Below are 21,884 nucleotides of genomic sequence, written 5' to 3' on the forward strand. Positions count from 1 at the left end.
GTCCACTTCTCCAGGTAAGGATTTCTTGACTCTCAGATTCTGAAGGACCTCACACACCTTATCTAACACTCAAGGACACCTGAAATCGATCAATCTATCTTTCTGTCTGTCTATCTATCTATTCATCCAGCATCTTTAAATATCTGCATATATACATGATCAATGTATATAACTTACAAAATTATTGAAATCTTGATATAGATTACAATCTCTTCTACTAAAAATCTCTGATTAGCTCCAGCTTTGACTGATTCTTCTTGGATATTGCACACTCAAAAATAGAAATTTGGAGTAATTGGCTTACAAATCCTCATTGATCATAAAATGTATTCCTTTGCTATAAAAGCATTCAATTTATGTTGAATGAAATTGTCTTTTATTTAAATGCCTTTCCCAAATAGTTCTACTTATGATTAGATTGAAACTGTTTCTGAAAGAAGCTGCATGAACTGTGCTCTGACTTGGTAGGAATTACTGAAATCAGTAATAATTAGTATATAAGTAAAAAAGTCAGTTTAATAATAACTAGTACATAATTGATAACTAGTAAATAATTAAATAAGTCAGTTTGAAACCTAGGAAAATAGTCCCTGGAGAAGAGGCTTAGGTCCTAATTTTTGCAATGGTAACAAAAAAATAGGCAAGAATCCAGGAGTCAGTGTCTGCAGTATTACAGGGGACCATGTTTTCAGTAGGACAGGGGAACATTGATTGTATCCCCTGGTACAGCATGACTGTTATAGAGTAAATAAAATTTATTTACTGTGATACAAATGTTATGCAGGGAACTGGTGAAAGCAGCTTATCCACATGAACATTTTTACTGACACACCTTCCCCTTCTGACATACCCAACAAGTGTCTCAGCTAGCTGTGCTTTCCAATACTCCAACAGAAGTGAAAATCTTTTCCACTTTCCATTCTTAGTGACATCTGTAGAATCTTTCCTTCTATAAATGAGAAATGTTAGACTTTATTATCCCAAAGATAGGAACACTGACAACAAGGGTGGAAGAAGACTACACAGGACTCACAATTCTTACTGAAATATTTCAAATCACAAAGTAACAGAACAAAACACATTAGCATGGAGCCAAATTTCTAAAATGAGCACCAATTCTGGATCACTGTATACAATTCTTTTCTATTTCCTCTCAAATCTTGCAAGTAAGAATTGTTGGTATCTCATCAGCGTTATTTGCTGCTGTCAGGTTACAGCAAGGAAATCAAGAGCAAGGAAATTTCAGGCCTAGTTTTCCTCAAAGACAAACTCCCTTACTCTGGGAAACTGGGCTCTAACTTTAAAGTAATGCATACAAATATTTGTTGCTTGCTGTTCCATAGAACTTTCATATTTCATATGGACCTGGAGTTTAGTGGAACTCTATCTCTCAGCTTCTTCAGAAACAGTCCTTTAACTAGGACTTCCCAGGAGCTGACTAAAAGGCTCAGGCTTACCATAGGGGAAGACTGAATTAAAATCAAAACTTTTCTCTACTGCCAGGAGAGGGACAGGCACTCAGTCACTCACTGTCACAAACTGTCTCTGTGGTGGATGGTATAAAGAATCACTATAGAAATCTCATTTTGGAACATGTTTTGCAAGCTCCCCCTATCCAGGTATATATGTCAATTTCATTTGAGCTTTGATTTTGTGTAGGGGAAAATAAGAATTTCCTTATTTTGGAAGAGAGGAGTTAAGATTAAAACAGTACAGCTGAAGCACCATTTCACTCTTTCTGTAAAGTTTCACTTTCTTATCATAGCAAAAGCTACAGGCTCTTATGATCATTCATTCATTCATTCATTCATTCATTCATTCATTCATTCATTCATTCATTCATTCATATCCTGCTCCTTCATCATCTCTTGGAGATTTTATCGCATCTTTAAAATTTATCTTTGGGCAGAATTGTCCAAATCTGTAAGAGTACAAATAATAAAGCAACAATTCTACCAAGAATGCAGATTCTAATTTTTAAATAAATGTTTAACAATTTCTTTAAAAGAAGATGGTATGCACTATTGCTTCTTGAAAAACATAACTGTATGTTTGAATTTCTGCTCAGGTTGAATAACACAATTTTGAAATATTTAAACAGAGTAACATAATTCTTCATCATGCATTTCCATCAAAGTCAATGCCAGGATCAACTTGACCTAGCCAGTTTGGTAGTTATTGCAGTGACGGGTGATGATGCTTAGTGCATCATAGTAGTGTATAACAAGCTTGAGGACAGGATAAATTAGAAAATACTAATTTTTTTGTTTGACAAAAATAGGATGACACAGGTTTTTTTCTATTTGACTGGACTTTAATTTTGCTTTGCTGGCCAGAAGAATGGAAGGCCATTTGTACACAGCAATTGCTGTAAGTAGTCTATGAATCTTCAAATATTCCAGAGAAGTGCTACTGCATATAGGGAAAGCAGCTCAACAGTGCACTCACAAGAAGTCTAAACAGAGAATTTAGAGTACATTCATGTTATTTCTAATACTCAGCATGTACTCTGAAGTTTAATGTGGACAAGATGCATCAAGCAGAGTATACACAAACAAGCCATGTACAAAGTGCTTATTCATGCATTCTGCCTGGGAATTCTCAGGCAAAGCAAGGTAGGCATAACAATTGTTCCTATTAAGATTGTAATCTAGGTTTATAGCTCTGAAAAGAAAAAAATTATTGACTAGTATGACAGTTATTGTGAAGTATGTTCTCATACTACTTCAATTTTTTTGAATACTCAAAAATTCACCTAAATTTACTCCAAAACTGAAAATCTCAGCCCAGAAATTTTTTTCTTTGTGTATTTAGGGTATTGTTACATGAACTTCTGCTTGAAAGGAATAAAAAATGTTTTATAAATATCTAGACTTTTATGTTTTTCCAATGAGCTCCATCAAACACACGGTGAAACATCTACTCTTGAATGCTTTACAAGTGCTCCATTAATGCTGGCAGCCCTGGGTACTCCAAGAATGAATTGAAGCTTGAATGTTTGAATCACCATTCCCCATCACTGACAGAGAAATGAAGCTTTGTGAGAAACTACAAAGCAGAACAGCCTTGGAACAGCAAGTTTCTGAGCAATGCGCTGAGAAGATTTGACTGCCATCTACAGACAAATGCACTGATAGCAATTTAAAAAGAATCTCAAAATTACAAACCTAATAAACACCTAGAGCAGATATTAGAGAAAAACTAATTATTTCTGTATGTATGAAACACTGGAAATGCCACAAAAAAAACTTCCCAGTTGGTTGTTTTTGTTTTTGGGGTTTTTTTTGGGGGGAGGGGGGGGGGTGTTGTTTTGGTTTGTTTTTTTTCTCATAAAAATATAAACACAGAGAAACACAAGCTTCCTTCATTCTCTAGGCTGGCCTGAGAGCTAATAGTTACAAATCCAGTGTCTAATAAAAAGGTTAGAAGATAGAAATGGAAACTACTAACATTTTCCTTGTATTTAAACTATGAAGAGCTGATTTTCATGTAGTAAGTTCTCAGTTAAAACTGTCTTAAATGTACAGAGTCATCGGTTAGCAAACTCATGAAATTTTCAATTACATTGTGAATTTCCTATCATATGTATAGTAACCAAATGCTTGTATGTAGCTACAGCTGTATATACATCATCTACCTAGAGTTGTCAAATTTTTGCTACCTAATCAGGCTAGTTCACAATAGGCCAACATACCACAACACAGGTAAACTGTGCAAAGATTTTCTTTGAGCTGTTCGGAACAGCTAGTACAATAATTCAGTTCTCCCTTGTCAAACACTCTCTTTTCACTCTTGACTAAAAACCACCTTCCTTTATCTGACAAAACTGCTGCCCAACAGTCTTTACTTCTTCTCCAAACTAGCTCACTAGCTAAGCAGTTACCCTGCTAAAATCCTCTTTCAAAAATCTTGGTTTAAACTTTTAAAATCTTTGCATGGCAAAGGCAAAGAGATCAGAAGAATGATGTATTTCAAAGATTGAGGATGAATGACAAAATTACTTAGAACCATACAAATTGCACCTCTGTAATTAAAATTATTACATTTACACACAACATGGAACTATTTTCAGGAATTATTCTTCAGAGATAATACAAGTTAATATGTAGAGTATTTAAATACAAGTTAATATGTAGAGTATTTAAACAAAAAAACAGGCCACAGACAGAAAAGCCTGTGGGCCCAAACAGACAATAACTTTCAAAATCCTTCAAAAGTTAGAATTGAGCACAGCATTCCAGACATGGAATGTCTTCTCACATTTCTATATTATCCATCAGTTTTCATTAAATATTCTCAGACAGTGTGTAATTTCACTTGAATTTCCAACACTGCACATGAATATTGCATTAATTTTAGGTGTCATATGTTGAAACTTTATGCTTTCCAAAAACATTTACACTGAAGAAGGTCTGTTCATACACAGCCATGAAAGTGAAGAAAAGGAAAGCAAACATGTACTTACTCTACATTTTGAGATTTCAGCCTTTTTTCTTACCTGAGTACCCAAACAAGCAGCCATCATATGAGTGAGAAGTTTAGCTGCAAACATGGCACACCTGGTGCAGAACAGGTGCGAGATGATAGCCAAAGTGAAACCTACACAGAAATGATAATGAAAAAGGTTTCAAAAAATAAGACTTATTTAAGTCGAGACTAATAAACTGTGTAAATTATTATATTATCCAGCAGATATTTCTCAAAGGTGCAGATTTCCTAAAAAACCCCAACCAAACAAACCTTGCAGGGAGAGTATGATCATTTTGGTCCACTCTGGGATCACTCATGAGTTTATTTCAAGTACTAATATGTATTTAATGTTCCCATAGGCTTGGAAGCTAAAATAATTTCATAATGTAAACAAGCAATTTTTGAAAAGCGTTTCTTTGATGTCCCATTCTGCATGTCATGGGTGATTATAATAATAGTTATATTCAAAGCAAAGGTAACAGTTCAGTGTTCATATTAGTGCTTCCAAAAAACCTTTTTAGAAACAGTTACATAAAAAATGCCTCTGTTTGGTAGCACTATTATAACAGATAGTTATAATCTTCTAAAAGCCAGTCTCCTGTTTCATTTGTGTTAAGCATAGAAATTTGTTATAGCAGTAGAAATGACACCACTTTTTGTTTCACTAATTAATTGTAAATATGAACACAACAAAGGCCTCTTTCCTACCAGTAAGTAGTTCCTGTGAAAAGGATTCTAGGAAAGTTAAGCCACCAGGAAAAACACTGCTAAATCTCAGAATTAATTGGAGTTAATTGTGCACTTTGACACTTCAGTCAGGGCAGGATTTTGGCTAATTAAGGCAGATCTTTTAGGTCGGTCTTGAGATTGACTATTTGTTCAGCTACCAGTATTTGTAAGAGATAAGTAAAATAAATAATTGGTAAAAGTATTATATCTAAGTATTTCAAAATTACTTAGTGATATTTACATGACCATCTACATGGTCTCTCTCTTTTTTTTTTTAATATTCTTCTTTTTTATAATATTCTATTTTATCCTTCTTTTTTTAATATTCTATTCACACCCATATGGAAATGTCAAGATATATGAAAAATATCCTTATCACTCCTAAACAATTTGTTACCTAAAATATTCATTTAAATCTAGTAATCTGTATCATCACACAAGTAAACATATTCAAATGGCTAAAAAACTAAAAGGCATTGGAAAGCATTTGCCTCAAGTTCACAGTAAACCCTTAACCAAGCTAAACTACTTTTATTTTTAAAAAACATTTTTATGACATATACTGTAAGTGACTAGTTCTGAACAATGATCTGCATCTTTATTGATTCCAATTCAGTAAAATGTTTTCTAAGCTTTTGCATATTTTTTTTTCTTCAGTTTCTATTGCATTTTGCATTTTACAGCATTTTGTTTCATCAATTTACTTGTTTTTTCTCCGTAATCCAGCAACTGTATTTTAAAATCTGCTTAGTTTTGTGTGCTAAAATCTCCTTTTTTTATTATTAAATACAACCAAATAAAATATAAATCAATTTGTGTGGAGCAGGTAAAAAATGGAGAGGTCTTTCCTCTTTCTTTGCCTTTATTTTCTTTGGCTGACATTTTAAAAACATTAAGGAGCCTAGATTTAATCTGTAAGAGCAGTTTGCTTGGAAGGGGTAAATAGGTGATTTAGTTGCTTACACAATTTTTGTTACTCATATAGTGATGATCTAATATAGAAGTCATAAACCTCACAAGAAGCGCAACCAGACGTCCATTTAGGGGGTTAAATTAGTCAAGAATTCCATTTAGCATATTTCCTGAATAAGCCCATTGCTTTTAGTGCCCATAAATGCAAGAGTTCATTTCCAACCTAAATAATTCTGTGGTTCTGAGAAAATTTACTTTTCTTTGTGATTGCTGCAACATAATAGTAAACCAGCTGCAATCTGAAAGGCTCCTTCAGAAGCCAAGTTGATTTCTGAACTTAGATCCCCTGCTTCCTGCTTCACATTTTGTGATTTTTGCTGCTGAAGCTGCTAATGAAGAGTCATGTTAATTATAGGTTGAACTCTTAGGGTGTTTTCCCAAGATCTTGGGCAGCAGTAAGGCAGCAGAGTGTAATGGAATCTATCTCCCCTAAGTTATCATTTTTGAGTGTAAATTCCAGCTAAAATTGTCAAAGAAATTTGACAAAGAGGATTACAGTACTCCTGCTAGAAACACAGATGAATTTAGGATTTTTAAGTTTCTTCCCCCAGATGAATGACATATTATCTCTTTTCAATAAATCATCCCTAAGAAACAGCCAATCATCTCTAAGAAACAGGCAAGCAAGGGATATGCTAGGATCACATGTAGGAGATTTAAATTGCTCTAGGGAGTGTGTTGAGCCAGACCAGGCAAGCAGGGGCACGGCACAGCAGTGAGAGCATGGCACAGCAGTTTGTGCAGGAGGGATGCAGATGCTCTCCCAGCTCCTGCTGGTGGGTTGTGTAAGATGGGTGTCTTTTGGTTGGGTTTTTTGGTTTTTTTGGTTTTTTTCTACCAACTTGATTAGATCCAGTAGTGGCTTACAAATGGTCAAAAGCCATTTGCTACTGCTGCCAGCAAAACTGCTAAGCCCAAAGAGAACCCACCAGGAAAGACACAGCTGTCCAGATCCCTGGCTGCAGGGCAGCACCAGAGCACAGTGCTAAAGGCACCTGTGCGTGGTGTGAGCTGGTGAATGATCTGCTCTGTCAGGTAGCAGAGCTTAAGCAAGAGGTAGAAAGGCTAAGGAGTATTAGGGAGAGCAAAAAGAGAAATCGACTTGTGGAGTCACAGCCTTGCAACCTGAGAGAAGCTTGGCAGGAGTCAGAGGAGCCCGTCCCTCTTACCATCAGGCAGAAGGAGGAGACCTGGCAGGCGGGGGGAATGGAAATGGGTACCTACTCAGAGAGGTAGCAAAATTCCCTCCTGACCCCCATCACTTTCCCAGGTGCCCTTACAGAATAGGTACAAGCCCTGGGTCCAGAGACTCAGGATGGTTAACAAAAACATCTGGAGAGTGTCCCAGGTGCACTTTGTCTGTCAGATGGATCACAACCTCAGGAAATTAAGAACAGAAGAAGGGTAGTGTGAAAAGTTCATCACCTAAGGGGAGCTGAGGGCCCTGTATGTCACCCAGACCCATTCCACAGGGAAGTCTGCTGCTCTCCTGGGGCCCAGGTATGGGATATCAGCAGGAGATTCCCTGAACTAATTCATCCCTCTGATTATTACCCACTGCTGCTCATCCAGGTTGGCGCTGATGACAAGAAGGGTACCAGGTCATTTGAAAGGACATCAGGGCTCTGGGTTGAGTGGTTGATGGGGCAGGAGCACAGGTGTGGTTCTGCTCAGTTCCTTCAGGAGCAGGGATGAATGATAAAAGGAATAGGAAAACCCACATTATCACGGAATGGCTACTTAAGAGCTGGTGCCATCAGAGGAATTTTGGTTTTTCTGCCATGGGCAATTTTTACAGCACTAGGCCTGCTTGAGTCAGATGGGCTCCATCTGTTCAACAAGGGCAAAAGGATTCTAGCCCATGAGTTGGCAGGGCTGATTGAGAACGCTTTAAACTCGGTTTGGAGGAGGAAGGGGCTGAAACCAGGCACTCCAGAGGTGAGCCCAAGGGTGTTAAGCCGCAGTCAGGGGTGAAATCACAGCTGAAGTGTGTGGACACTGATGCTTGCAGTGTGGGTTACAAACAAGGGGCTGGAAGCCATGGCACCACAGGAAAGCAATGGCAGAGTCACCATCACAGAAATGTGGTGGGATGACTTGCAGGACTGGAGCACTGCAGTGGATGGCTACAAGCTCTTCACAAGAGACAGGAGAGGGAGAAGAGTGGAGGGGCGGCTCTGTATGTTAGGGAGGATCTGGACACCATGGGACTTGAGATTAATGACAGTAAGATCAAGTGCCATGGGTAAGAATCAGAGAAAGGCCATCAAGGCTGACATCCTGGTGGGAGTCTCCTACAGACCACCCAACCAGGATGAAGAGATGGATGAATTATTGTATAAGCAGCTGGAGGATGTTTCAAGATTGCCAGCCCTTGTTCTTGTAGGACATTTAACCTGCCAGGTATCTGCTGGGAACTCAACACGGAAAAGAGGCAGTGTAGAGGTTCTTGGAGTTTACAGAGGAGAGCTTCTTGTCACAGATGGTGAATGAGCCTGCCAGGGGTAGGGCTGCTAGACCTGCTGTTTGCAAACAGAGAGGAGCTGGTGGGAGATGTGGGGGTCAGAGGCCATCTGGGGCACAGTGACCATGAAATAATAGAGTTCTTAATATTCAGTGAAACAAGGATATCGAAACTTCAATAAAACTTCTACACTTCTACACAAGACTTCCAGAGTGTGGAATTCAGGAGGCTTTTTAGGAGAGTACCTTGGGAAACAGCCATCAAAAGCAAAGGGATCCAGGAAAGTGGACATACTTCAAGAAAAAAATCTTGAAGGCACAGGAGCAGGCTGCCCCTATGTGCCAAAATATGAGCCAGCAGGGATGCGAATGGGCTGCCCAGGGAGGTGGTGGAATCCCCACCCTTGGATGTGTTTAAGAAAAGACTGGATGTGGCACCCAGAGCCATCGTCTAGTTGGCAAGGTGTTGTTAGCTCATAGGTTGAACTCGATGACCTCACAAATCTTTTCCAACTCAGTTGATTCTGTGATATTTCCATGCCTCACATTTTTTTCCAGCGGCAAAATTTGTCACTGTGCAAATGCCAGACAAGATGGCACCTCTAATAACATGAAGCTAGTTAACATTCACTCAATATTCCACTAAATAAAAAGATTGTCATCAGCTACCAAAAATGTTAATAATCAATCAACCAGTTTTACTGGTCATCAGTTGTTATTAATAAGACAGCAAACTGTCTTAAATGAACTGACCTGAAATACAGATGAATCCAGAAGAAAAAAAAGCCTCGTTGTATGAAGACAAGTTATCTGTTTGGGCATAAACTGCATAAATGGACATATGAGAACAGGAGCATTCCACATAATCTGATGCGTCATCAACCACCTTGCAGAACCCGCTATCGGACAGCCAGCTGCAAAACAAATTTGACAAAATTGGAAATGGACTTGCGTAATTCACATTTTAAGCAGGCTTAAAAATTTTTGTTGTTTTCCTGGAATACCACCTTCCCTAAATTACTGCAGAGGTGTTTTCTGTAGTCTATCATGTGCAGTGCTCAGAAAAGCACATTTACATGATATTAAAATGTTGGTTTTCATGTTTTGGTTTTTTTTTTTAATTTTTGTAAATGTATTGAAATTAACTCTTTTTCACTAGGGAATTTTTGTGGCCATGTTTTTAAAATTTCTGCTAGATTTCTAGGTCTGTCTGACTTTTCAAATAGTTAATTTATTTGCTCAACACCTTATCCTGTTATGGAGAACATTTTATACTGCTCTTTTTTGGTTTGAAACTAAAATTCAGGTGGTTTTTTTGTTCTTCGGTTTTTGTTGACTTTTTTTCCATATTGCTGAAGGGGTTTGGAAAAAGGATAAGGCATACCACAGGTGATAGCTTAAGCCATTTCTACTGGAATTTGTGCACAGATAAAAGGAGAGCACACAGGTAGATTGTGGTGCATTTCCTCCTGCAAACAAATAGTTTGCATCAATAGCAGGCTGATATCATCCAGTTGGTCTAATGAAATTAAATCTAAATCAACTAGACTTCAACAGGATACAGAACGTTACTATCTCCAAGTCATTAACACATTTATTGATGCAATTCTAGATTTATGGCCTTAATCACTGTAACCTAACGCATCATTGTGCAATCTAAATAGTATTTTGATGAAAAAAGGGTGAAGTCTGAGAAATATCTGAGATAGAATAACTACTCATTTTATTATAAAAAACATTTTATGTACTGGTAAAATGGCCAGAAAAATTAAAAAGACATTAAATGGATCAATTTTATATTTGCAAATTATTTAATTGGCATTATCACATTTTACACAAATACATAGATTCATGGTAGAAAATGTAAAACTAAACACAATAATAAAATAACCTTTCAGCAGCTTGATTCCAGAGGAGACACAGAGACTTCTGTGGAACAATCCGACTTCCTTCAGCATAAATACGATAAATTACTTCACTATTATCTTTCAAAGGTTGTGAACTCTGACCCTTCAAGCTCATTGAAAGAACCTGAAACAACATGTAGAATGTAAAGGTATATTTAATATTAAGATTCAACACAGTGCTCATTTTAATCAGAGACAACCATGAAACACTTATTATGTTTTGAGCAATATCTAGATTAAAACTAATTCTTGCAAAAAAAATTGCATTATCTTCAAACCTTGTTCTTCAGGGCAAGTTCTTTATCTCCAGTAAGGAACCACTGCTGACTGCTGTATTCTGTGAACTGTACAGATTCACAGTTCTCTTCTTGGGGAGATGGTAATACTACAGAGACCTCTAGTAGATGTTCAGGTACTTGAATAGAATCTCCATCTTTTCCATTAAATCTATGTCCATTGATTTGCTGAGGATACCAGTTGTGAGCCATTATTGCAATATATGGGCAGCTGTCAAGGATATTTTTGCCTCTGTGGAAATGGAAAAGCAATAAGGCTGGTAAGTAGGACCAAGCTTCACTATTCATCATATAACAACTCTAAAATGTATTTGTGATTTGTTAGTACTTTATTAATTCATCATTTATAGACTTGTCATATTTAATTGGCACACTGTTTCAGTTTCTATGGGGAAAAAAAAGGCTGAATTTTTTACATATTTCAGCATCTTCATTTTTTCTCTGGGACTTGCTCCTTATGACCTGCAACTAAAACCTTTCCATAGTGAATTAGCTTATCAAAACACTCATTGATACAACTTGATGTAGAACTGAGTCTAAAAAACAGGGGAGGCATTAAAATGGATGATGTTGCATTATTTTTTTTTTCCAACAGATGATGCAAAATGCATGGAATAAAGAATTTTAACTTTTAAGTTCTAAACACTGAACGCACATTCCACCACCAGCTGTTTATTAGATCCCCAATGGGGAAACAAAGTGTTTAAAACCACCTGTCTCATGAAAAACAATAATTGATTTCTCAGTCACCTATTTCTCCTGCCCACTAGCTTGATGAGGCTATTATGCTCTTGGAGATAAAACTAGCAATTTAAAACTACGAGTAGCTTTAAACATTTTTAAAACAATGTTCAAGTGAGCAAAATCAAGAACATACAAATTAAAAAATGCCAGTAGAAATTTTGGGTTGTCAACTTTCATCTAAGGCTTAGAACATAGCTCTGCATCATACAATCACATATTATTGTTTTTAGCAAGAATAACGCATACTTTTCCAGGCAATATTTGAGCTCAAGGTGCATCAATACATATCAGATCTCCTGGCTCATATTCCCACATCTAACCCATACCAAAGTAACAGTTATGTGTTACACCCAGTCTTACAAAGCACTATATGTACTGGCAGTGTGACGCAATGCTTTGCAAGATTATGACACTGTAACAATACATTCACATATGGGTAACATACTAGATAGGAGCTAAGTTCCTTTTCTGAAAATATAATTTAGATTTTCTATATTGGTAAATTGTCGTGTATTTACAAAACATATTATGAATTCAAGCTTACTAACCTTTCTCCTGGTGATCCACACTTTATCCCAGTCAACAGAGAAAAAGCAAACTTCTCAGCCACCTCAGCAAGCAGGCTATATCCTTGTGTGTCCTTGCGTTTTGGGCTAGCCAGAGCACAGAGTATCTCATAGAATAGACTTCTACTTTTATCAGTGAGTAACAGTTCCTCACCTACACCTGTAACCTAATGAGAGGAGAAGAAATCAAGCAACATTTTACACAAAGGAATCTGCTTGTAACATTTCCTCATGTTCAATAGTTTAGTGGTATCTTCTCTGGGATTTCAATACTCAAACTGAAAGTTCAGAATATTTTTCCCAACTCCTGATCACATAGGAGTTTCCAGGGCATAAGACACAGTCTGTCAAAACTACATAAAGATATGCTTACTAGGGGATTTGATTATTAAAGAAAGGATTTATTTAATAATCATTAAAGAAATTATTCTTTCACAAACCAAATATTTTTGAATCCTAGAAGTTTTTAAATTATTTTCTCCATTTTCTTTGTGGCAGCAATCAAAAATGAATGGGTTTGTAATAAGGCTTTGTATCTAGGTATTTAGAAATTTTCCAGCTTCTATGCATTATTCCAAGGGTCCAGAAGAGACAGAATGCCATAAAACTAATCCATAATTTTCATAGAAATTAGAGCAATGCTTAAGCACTCAGCTACCCTGAGAACCCAATTCCCTAAGCTACTGAAGGAAAAAAGACTGACGCTTGGTTTGAGTACAGTAGACTCCAGCTGGCCCAAGCAGGATTTGCTTGTGTGTTGACTGCAGTTTGCTGTATAGATAGGAGCAGGGATTGTGCCAGGCCTAAAAGCAACAAAGGTGTGAACCAAGAGTCAAGAAAACATAATAAGCTCTATGAAACTGCAGCACCAAAAGGAAAATTGCACAGTAGAAAATCTAGAGCTACAAGTATGTATGCAAAATTAATACTAGTTGCTCATTTCAATCTATTTGATTTCTGATTTCTTGCCACCTCCTAACTAGTGGTAGACAAACTCCTTCCTTGATTGTGGGACTTCCCAATTTCCACTTTTACAGTCTGTGCTTCTGAGTCACTGCTGTGGATGTGATCTGCCTTTATATATATATATATATATATATAAAAATGTATATATATATATGTATGTATGTATATATATGTGTGTGTGTATGTGTCCTGTTGTGTTATTATACTCTAATTAATGTCATTAGTCATTTAAGAACAAACAGGATGTGTTTACCTTATCTATTATATGCACCACAGCAGTAAGTTGCTCTTCTGTAGTTTCTGTAGCCACTTTGACATTCAGATTCTGAAGGATCCTGTATAAAATGGCATCGTCAAGAGGCTGATGCAGTTGATCAATCAGTCCCCAAACTGGCAAGGAGTCCAAATCTGAGACAATGGTGATGTTAGAAATACCATACACATCATCTATCCTGGCACCGCCTGTGGGATTAGAAAGTACAACCTGGAAACGTTTAGGAAATGGGTTTAAAGATCCTGTCTTTGGAGTCAGGGTCACATCCAGGAATGCATTTCGCTGTCCATGTTCAAAAGTCAATAAACCTTCAGACCTGGCAAAATCTTGTCCTGCCACAGCTGGAGATATGAAGGTCCGTCCAATAGGTTCAGGTTTTTGTAGTTCCTTAAAACAAACCGAAAGAGTTTTAGGTAACATTATGATAGGATGCAATTGTTCAAAACCACCTGCTGTAGAATGTACTTTAAAAACAAAATGTGTAAAAAAGAAGTCCTCTTTCAAAAAGCAGCTATGAGTGATGAAATTATTGCATTTAAAATAATTATCTCCGTGAATTAGTAATCAATCAAACCTAGGAGAAGAATTATGTATTGTCAGTAGTAAAAAGGGTCTCTTTCTTTTCCAGAACAAAAACCACAAAACTTGCTGTGTGAATAAATACTACAGAAATGTTAGCACATGTGTGAATTCCAGAATGGTTGATGTAAGACTATGACTGCAGCACAAAGTCCCTCACTTTAGGGTAGAGAAAAGCATTACAAATACGTAGAAAACTAAATAAAAGTAAAGCAAAAGTTTTGGAAATCTGTGTCCAAATCAATATCAATTCATGGTATTTTCAGTCCCAGAATACATACTTAAAAGATGAATAATCCATTTAATACAAAGGCAAAGCAAATGCTATAGAATACATATATTCAGTAATTCCTTATTTCCTTGTGAAGCAACACTGGTTTTACCTTCCATGTGGTTTGCAGATACTGTTTCATTCTTCAAAGTCTTGTTCTTTTTGTCACTTGCCATAGCCTTGACATTACATCTGGTTATATAATAAACTTTCTTTAAGAGGAAACTAACCTGAGCTATTATTCAACTGTATTATTTCTTCAAAAGTATATATTAATTTAATAAGGGCAGCTTGTATACTGACTCCTAAGTAAAGGTCTCCTACTGAAAAAAAATAGGATTTTTATTTGTGAAATACTAGACCCCTTTTAAAAATATTTAGCTTTCATTAGTAGAGCTTATTTATGGAATAAATCAGACATTTTCTGAGTTCATTGGAGAACCTGGTAAGTCAATGCAGCCTGTACCTGTTCAAAATTGCAGTAGACATGATTGTATCACCTGTGAAAATTCCAGGGGGAAGTTTCCTTTTGTTTATCCCTTCCCAGTAGGAAATGGAAATAAGCAAAAATAAAAGCACTAGTGACAAGAACAATGTCTAAGAAACATTTGTAGGTAGATATAAACATCAGTTTCCAGTTATTGCCTTCCTGTCTGCTGTGGCCTCTTATTTTAAAGCACCTAATAATACCAATACTTCAGTATTTGGCCATGCACCCTCAAAACCTAAAAAATGTCTAAAGAAGGTTGGTTATAAAAATTACAAATGGATAAGAGATTGTCCACTATATTTTAGCTTAAATATACACTCTACAGTAACAATTTCTTTTCCATTTAACAGCTAAATTATAGTGAATTCTTAGGTTGAATAAATGTGAAAATTTGTTACCATACAATCTAATTGAACCACTGGCCAATTACTATATAATAAATGGATGGAAATACAATGTAAACCTATATAGTTAAAATAGACATGCATTCAATATAACAACAGAATGCAGAACCTTTTATTATAAAGGGTAAGTTTAATATAAAGGGTAAGTATATAATAATTCATCCCCATAACAATGATTTTAGGCATAAAATCACAAATATTCAAAGTTGGTCAGGCTAACTACTACCGATGATTGTAAACTTGAAAGAGCATATCTTGTAACGTGTGCCCTGATGGTGGATTCACACATACTAAGGAAGTGGCAGGAATCATGTTTTTGCCATCTGCTAAAGGAGAAACTTCATCAGCTGCAATAATGATGAGTGAGGTGTGCATTTAAGAGAAAAAAGTGTCAACAGCTAGAAGAGTCTTGTGCTTCAGATGTAAACAACTCAAAAATTGTTGGATTATGGCGTTTATTTTACATAAAGGGCATAATCCAACAAAAATCAATGGGGATGATAAAATTTACTTTAGCACATGCTATTTTTGAGAAGAAGAACAATTTTTTTGTTTAGTTCTCCAAGAATATTGAATAAAATTTGAATAATTCCTCTCTCTTTTCCTATATATGTTCTGGTACTAATAATAGTTTTGTACCCTAACAGAGCAAGTGTCCTGCTATCTGGATGTTGTAAATACAACCATCAGGATAAAATTTTCAGATGAAAAAGCCTCAGAAATTGAAGGCTCACAAGAGCCTTAGAACAAAGAAAAAAATATATTAGATACCTGGCTGACCATAATCTTTGAGACCACTGAAAGATATCGCTAATAAAAATATTCTTGACAATGCAATAAGAAAAATTTCTTTTAATAATGGAAAACTAAAGAAGCTAGGCTCAGCAAATGTTTGACTGTTTCCTGAAAAAAATGCTAATCACAGTGATATTTACTTTAAAGAATAATAAAATATTTAATTTATTATTATTTAATTAATTTTAATTATAAAATGAATCATAAAAGCCATGATTTTATGAATGGTTTGGGTTGAAAAGGACCTTAAAGATCATCTAGTTCCAAAGCCCCTGCAGTGGACAGAGACAACTTTCACCAGACTAGATTGCTCAGAGCTCCATTGAACCTGACCTTGAACACCGACAGGGATGTGGCATCCACAGCTTCTCTTGCCAGTGCCTCACCACCCTCACAGTAAAGACTTTCTTCCTGATATTTAATCTGAACCTACTGTCTCTCAGTTTTAAGCCATTCCCTCTTGTCACTACGTACCCTTGCCAAAAGTCCCTCTCCAACTTTCAGATAGGCTTCCTTTAAGCACTAGAAGGCTGCAATTGGGTCAGCACAAAGCTGCCTCTTCTCCTGGCTGATCAATCCCAATTCTCTCAGCATTCCTCACAGCAGAGGTGCTCCATCCCTCTGATGAACTGAGTGGCCTCCTCCTGTCTTGCTCCAACAGCTCCATGTCCTTCCTGTGCTGAGGAGCCCAGAGCTGGAGGCAGCTCTGCAGGTGGGGTCTCACCAGAGTGGGGCAGAGGGGCAGAATCTCCTCCCTCCAAAGCTGCCCACAGGGCTTTGCATGCAGCCCAGGACGCATTTGGCTTTCTGGGCTGCAAGTGCCCATGGCTGGCTCATGTCCAGCCCCTCACCAGCACCCCATGTCCTTCGGGGCAGGGCAGCTCTCGATCTGTTCACCCCCAGCCCGTACTGGGGGCTGCTCTGACCCAGGCGCAGCACTTTGCACTTGGTCTTGTTAAACCTCATGAGATTCCTGAGCCTGTCCTGGTGCCTCTGGATGGCATCCCATCCTTCAGGAGTGTCAACCACACCCCTCAGCTTGGTGTCATCTGCAAATTTCCTAACGGTGCACCCGATCCCTTCGTCCATGCCATTAATGAAGGCAGTAAATAACACTGGTCCCAATACAGATCCCTGATGGACACTACTTGTCACTGACAGTCTGAGGCACTGACTACGGCCCTCTGGATGTGACCATCCAACCACTTTGTTATCCATCAAATAACAGTCCATTCAAATACAACATAAAACCCATCTCTCTCCAATTTAGAGAGTAGGATCTTGTGAGTTATGTGTTAGGCTTTATGGAAGCCCAGATAAATGACACCTGTAACCCTTCCTTTGTACTCGATGTAGTCATCTCATCAGAGAAGCCCACTAGTTTGTCAAACAGATTTTCCCTTGGTGAAGCTGTGCTGGCTCTCTCCAAGCTCCTGCCTGTCCTCCACATGCCGTAGCAGAGCTCCTGGGAGGATCTGTTCCATGATCTTCCCAGGCACAAAGGGGAGGCCAACAGGTTGACTGTTCCCAGGGTCTTCCTTTCTACTCTTCCCTTTTTAAAGATGGATATAGTAATACTCCTTTTCCAGTCACCAGGGATTTCAGCTGATTGTCAAGACTTTCCAAGTAACAAGGGATACTGTATTGGCAACAACATCAACCAATTCCCTCAGGACTCTGGGATGCATCTCTTTAGGTCCCACAGAACTGTGAATATTCAATTTCCTCATGTAGTCACAAACCTGACCCATTTTCCCATACCGTGGGAGGGAATTGCTCTCCCAGGCCCCATCCTGCTGTCCACCCACTACAAAGGTGTAGGAAAAAAGGTTGCCAGAGAAGACTGGCAAAAAAATGTTGAGTCCATCAGCCTTTTGTTAATCTGTTGCTACCAGTTTCCCAGCATTGTTTATCAGGGGGAAACACCTTCTTTGACCTTCTCTTTCTAGTTAACATACCTTTCTGGTCAACAAACCCTCCCTGTCATTTTTATATCCCTTGCCTGGTTCACTTCCAGCCTCACCTTGACCTTCCTTACACATTCACAGTCTATCTCCAGTCTCTTTCCAGCTCACCTGTCCTTGCTTCAACTGCTTGTGCATTTGTTTCTTTCTCTCTAGTTTGACCAGCAGGTTCTGACTCAGCAATGCCAGTCTCCTGCCTTCATTGCCTGATTTCTTACTCCTGGGGATTGCTAGCTCCTGTGCTCTATGGAAGACTTTCTTAAGGATCTGTCAGCTCTGTTCCACTCCTTTGTCCTTGAGGGCATTCTCCCAGGGGAACCCTCTCACTAGATCCCTGAAGAGCTGGAAGTTTGTGCTTTCCTAAACATCAGAAAGACACATAAAAATAAATTAAATAATAATAAGTCTTACCTGCATACTGTAGGTAACCATTGTGGTTACTGATGTACTAGAATCCCTAAGAACTTGCAGACTGATTAAAGTTGTCTTCTTATAAGCAACAGCAAATCGAGATCCCAGAGCAAAATACACCAAACCATGAGGAGCATCACTTTCCAGGACAGTTATAAAAGCAAATCTGGCACTGTTGTTCAAAGCAGCTCCTGCGCTTACAGCATACAGCTCAACAAAAATATAAGTTTCAAATTCTGGAACCTGTAAGTGAATGATGATTTTCACATCATTGTAAGGTTTACTAATAACTTTCAGCTTTGAATAAATGTTTATATATTACATTGTATGCACAGTGGATCACTTTAATAACACTACACAAGCACACTTCCTGAAATGTGCAATAAGTACAATAAAATATGTCATGAAAACAATACTGCAATGAACATCACTCTGTCAGGCACAATTATTAAATCCCAGATTTTCACACAGAACTTGCTGCATTACAGTAGCTATTTAAATAGTGCAGGTATAGTGACTGTAAATTTGACATAAATGACAGTACCCTCCAAAAGTGCCATATTCCAGATTATAGATTTACATAGATGTATGACTTATGAAGAATTTGCTCTTTCATTTTCTTTTTACCTTACAAAAAGGCATATCCTACTCCCTTTTGGAAATACTGCACAGAATTAAGTATGCAATTTTGAAAATGCAATTAATGTGTATAATAACTTTCCTGTATTCAAGTACTGATATCAGTTAAAATTCTGAAAAACATTTTATATACAAATTAAGCATTTAGACACTAGTATGTCCATGCATGTTTTTACAAGAAATTAAAAACTTAGTAGATTTGCACACTTAACTCAATTTATTTAAAATCTCAGAGCTTAGACAATACTATTTGATAGACTTTTGTGATGTTTCACATATAGAGAAATATTTCACTCTGAAAATATAGGCTGTGGAACTTTGTTTCCTTGTTGAAAATAAGGTAGCAGTGTTATCTTTACAATATGATGCTCTGCCTTGTCTTTTATTTTATACCTACAGCACAAATGTAACATCCCAATTTTAAAATTCCAAAAATTCCACTTATTTTTTTTTTTTTTTTTTTTTTTACAATTTTTAAAATTGAATTTCTATAGCCAGGTTTTGGTATCGGTGGAACTACAGGAGCTGCCAAACAGCTCCTAGATGGGCGTGACACTGGCTATAGCTGAGCCAATCAGAACATCCCTATGATATATTTAAGAAGTAAGAAACCTGTTCTCATGCAGATATAATTGTGGCCAGAATAGAGCAGGGTGACAACACATAAGAGGACCAACTCTACAGACACCAAGGTCTCTGTGGGGGAGAAAGTTCTTCAGATGGGATTCCCCTGCAGTCCATGGTTAAGCAGCTGGGCCCCTGCAGCCCACGGACATCCATAAGCATACAAAGATCCACCTGCAGCCCATGGAGGAGCTCAGTACTGGAGCAGGGGAATGCCTGAGAGGAGGTTATGACCCCATGGGTGGTCCACACTTGAGCAGGTTCCTGGCAGGGACCTGCAGACCCATGGAGAAAGGAGCCCACACTGGAGCAGGCTTCCTGGTCGGACTTGTGGCCACGTGGGCGATCCACACTGGAGCAGCCTGCCCTTGAAAGGGCAACAGAAGGATCACCACACTTCAGCAGTTTATGGAGAACTGCTGCCTGTGGTATGGACTCATGTTGGAGAAGCTTCCCATTGGAGCGACCCCATGGCGAAGCAGGGGAAAGACTCCTCTTCCTGAGCAGCAGCAGGAACAACATGTGATGAAATGAACATAACACCCATTTGCAGCTCCATTTGCTGCTGGAGGGGAGGAGGTAGAACTGGAAGGAGGGAGGGGAGGAAGGAAAGTGTTTTAAGGTCTCAGTTTACTTCTGATTATCCTACTCTGCTATTGTTAGCAAAAAATTCATTCAGTATCTGTAATTTGAGCCTATTTTGCCCATGATGGTGTTTGGTAAGTGATCTCTCCTGGTCCTTGTCTCAACTCATAAATGCATTACTATATTTTCTCTCCCCTGCAAAGGGAGTGACAGAGAGGCTTTGGTGGATGCCTGGCATCAAGCTAGGGCCAACCTACTACATAAAAAAGCTTTGTGTTTCAACTCTAAAATCTTTGAAATCCTACTTTAATTTTAGGATTTTTAGCTAATAAACTCAGTACTGCTGAAGAAGTAAAACTTACGAAAGCTAGAATGTATCCTTCAAAAATGTAAAGCACTTAATGTATTTGCTATATCATAATTTTTAATACATTTACTACTGATTTACAAGCTTACTTATGAAAGAAGAACCAGAAGAAGAATTAGGAAATATTTGGAGAGATAAATAGTATATGTTTTCAATTAAGTCGTTAAGTGGGTCTCTGAATGAAATGTCCTTGACTAATGACAGCCACAATTATACTGGAATGAACGGGGAGCTTTAACCTTTTGGTAGCACTTGCTAGGATGGCACAGGCTTGTGCTTCATGTGGCACAACCGCATGTCTCTGCATCTTGTGCACTGCTGTAATCAAATACTGATATCACTTCTTTGATCTAAAGAGGTTCATAATCTCAGTTTACCCAGTAGGGCAGCCTGTGCCCTATACACCTATTCATTGGCTCTGTGATGTAAAAATAACATCTGAAGATGGAGAATGAAAATGGCTCCCTTAGTGAAATAAGGGAATGCATCCTATCTTCTAAATAGGAAATCCCTATTTCCCACATATAGCATGTTGCAATATTTTCTAGAACTGAGTCAGAAGAAAACATGGAAATCTTCCCATCTACTAATTTTCCATTGCCCAGACCTCAGCTTTGCTACTAGCTTTGCCACATTCTTGACAAGAAAGTCTCACAGATATGTATGCTCGGCAGAAAGATTTTTCAATGTAGAATCTGAAGAAGGAATAGAAATGAAAGTAAGCTTTGATATAGAAGAAAAGAATTGCTGAGCCAGTCTTACTGGATAACTAAGAAGGCAAAGGGTATGTTAGTTAGAAGGGGTTTTTATGGCTTAGAGCAAAAGATAAACCCACCTCAAACAAGAAGCTATTTTTAACAAGCAGAAAGATAGCACAGGCAAACAAGTCTGCTGATGCTGAAGTAGAAAAAAGGTCTCAGAATTTTCCACTGCAAGAAAATTGAAAAACACCTTCTAGCTTAAACTGTAATGTACTAACTTTTAGTGATTAGAGAATAGTAACATGAATATGGTAATTATAGTAGTTATGACATGCTATAGGTAAAAATTAAGGTATAGATTGGTTCTTCTGTAGTAAGATACTCAGCAAAGAAAAGTGTATAATGCATTGTAACCAAAACTAAAGGGTCTTCAGGCTTGTCTGGAGCTGGAGCTGACAGGTGTAGGCACAGGCTCTGTCACCCACGACCCTGGACTACTAGAATGTATTGGATGTAATAAACTGCATTATGAAGAGCCGCCTGGAGTCCCACATCCCTCATTATGGCTCTTACACCTGGGTGCTAGGATAATTTCTTACAAATATTTAAAACTCTCCAACTTTAAAATAATGGCAAACATCATTCCTTTCTTTCTCAAGGGCTTACT

The 21,884-nt window shown here is 37.8% G+C and overlaps 1 protein-coding gene across 1 annotated transcript in view; it reads right to left on the reverse strand.

Annotated features, from left to right (window-relative positions):
- Positions 1 to 21,884, reverse strand: part of ADGRV1 (adhesion G protein-coupled receptor V1) — a 273,887-nt gene that overhangs the window by 138,543 nt on the left and 113,460 nt on the right. Inside the window, exons 78-84 of the mRNA XM_058043225.1 lie at positions 18,302 to 18,544; positions 13,367 to 13,774; positions 12,130 to 12,314; positions 10,820 to 11,069; positions 10,526 to 10,665; positions 9,388 to 9,548; positions 4,499 to 4,599 (exon numbers count right to left, since the gene is read on the reverse strand). Of these exons, the coding sequence (XP_057899208.1) occupies positions 4,499 to 4,599; positions 9,388 to 9,548; positions 10,526 to 10,665; positions 10,820 to 11,069; positions 12,130 to 12,314; positions 13,367 to 13,774; positions 18,302 to 18,544 (1,488 nt within the window). The remainder of the gene's footprint in view (positions 1 to 4,498; positions 4,600 to 9,387; positions 9,549 to 10,525; positions 10,666 to 10,819; positions 11,070 to 12,129; positions 12,315 to 13,366; positions 13,775 to 18,301; positions 18,545 to 21,884) is intronic.

This window comes from Melospiza georgiana, chromosome Z (assembly GCF_028018845.1).
Source record: "Melospiza georgiana isolate bMelGeo1 chromosome Z, bMelGeo1.pri, whole genome shotgun sequence".
Lineage (NCBI taxonomy): Eukaryota > Metazoa > Chordata > Aves > Passeriformes > Passerellidae > Melospiza > Melospiza georgiana.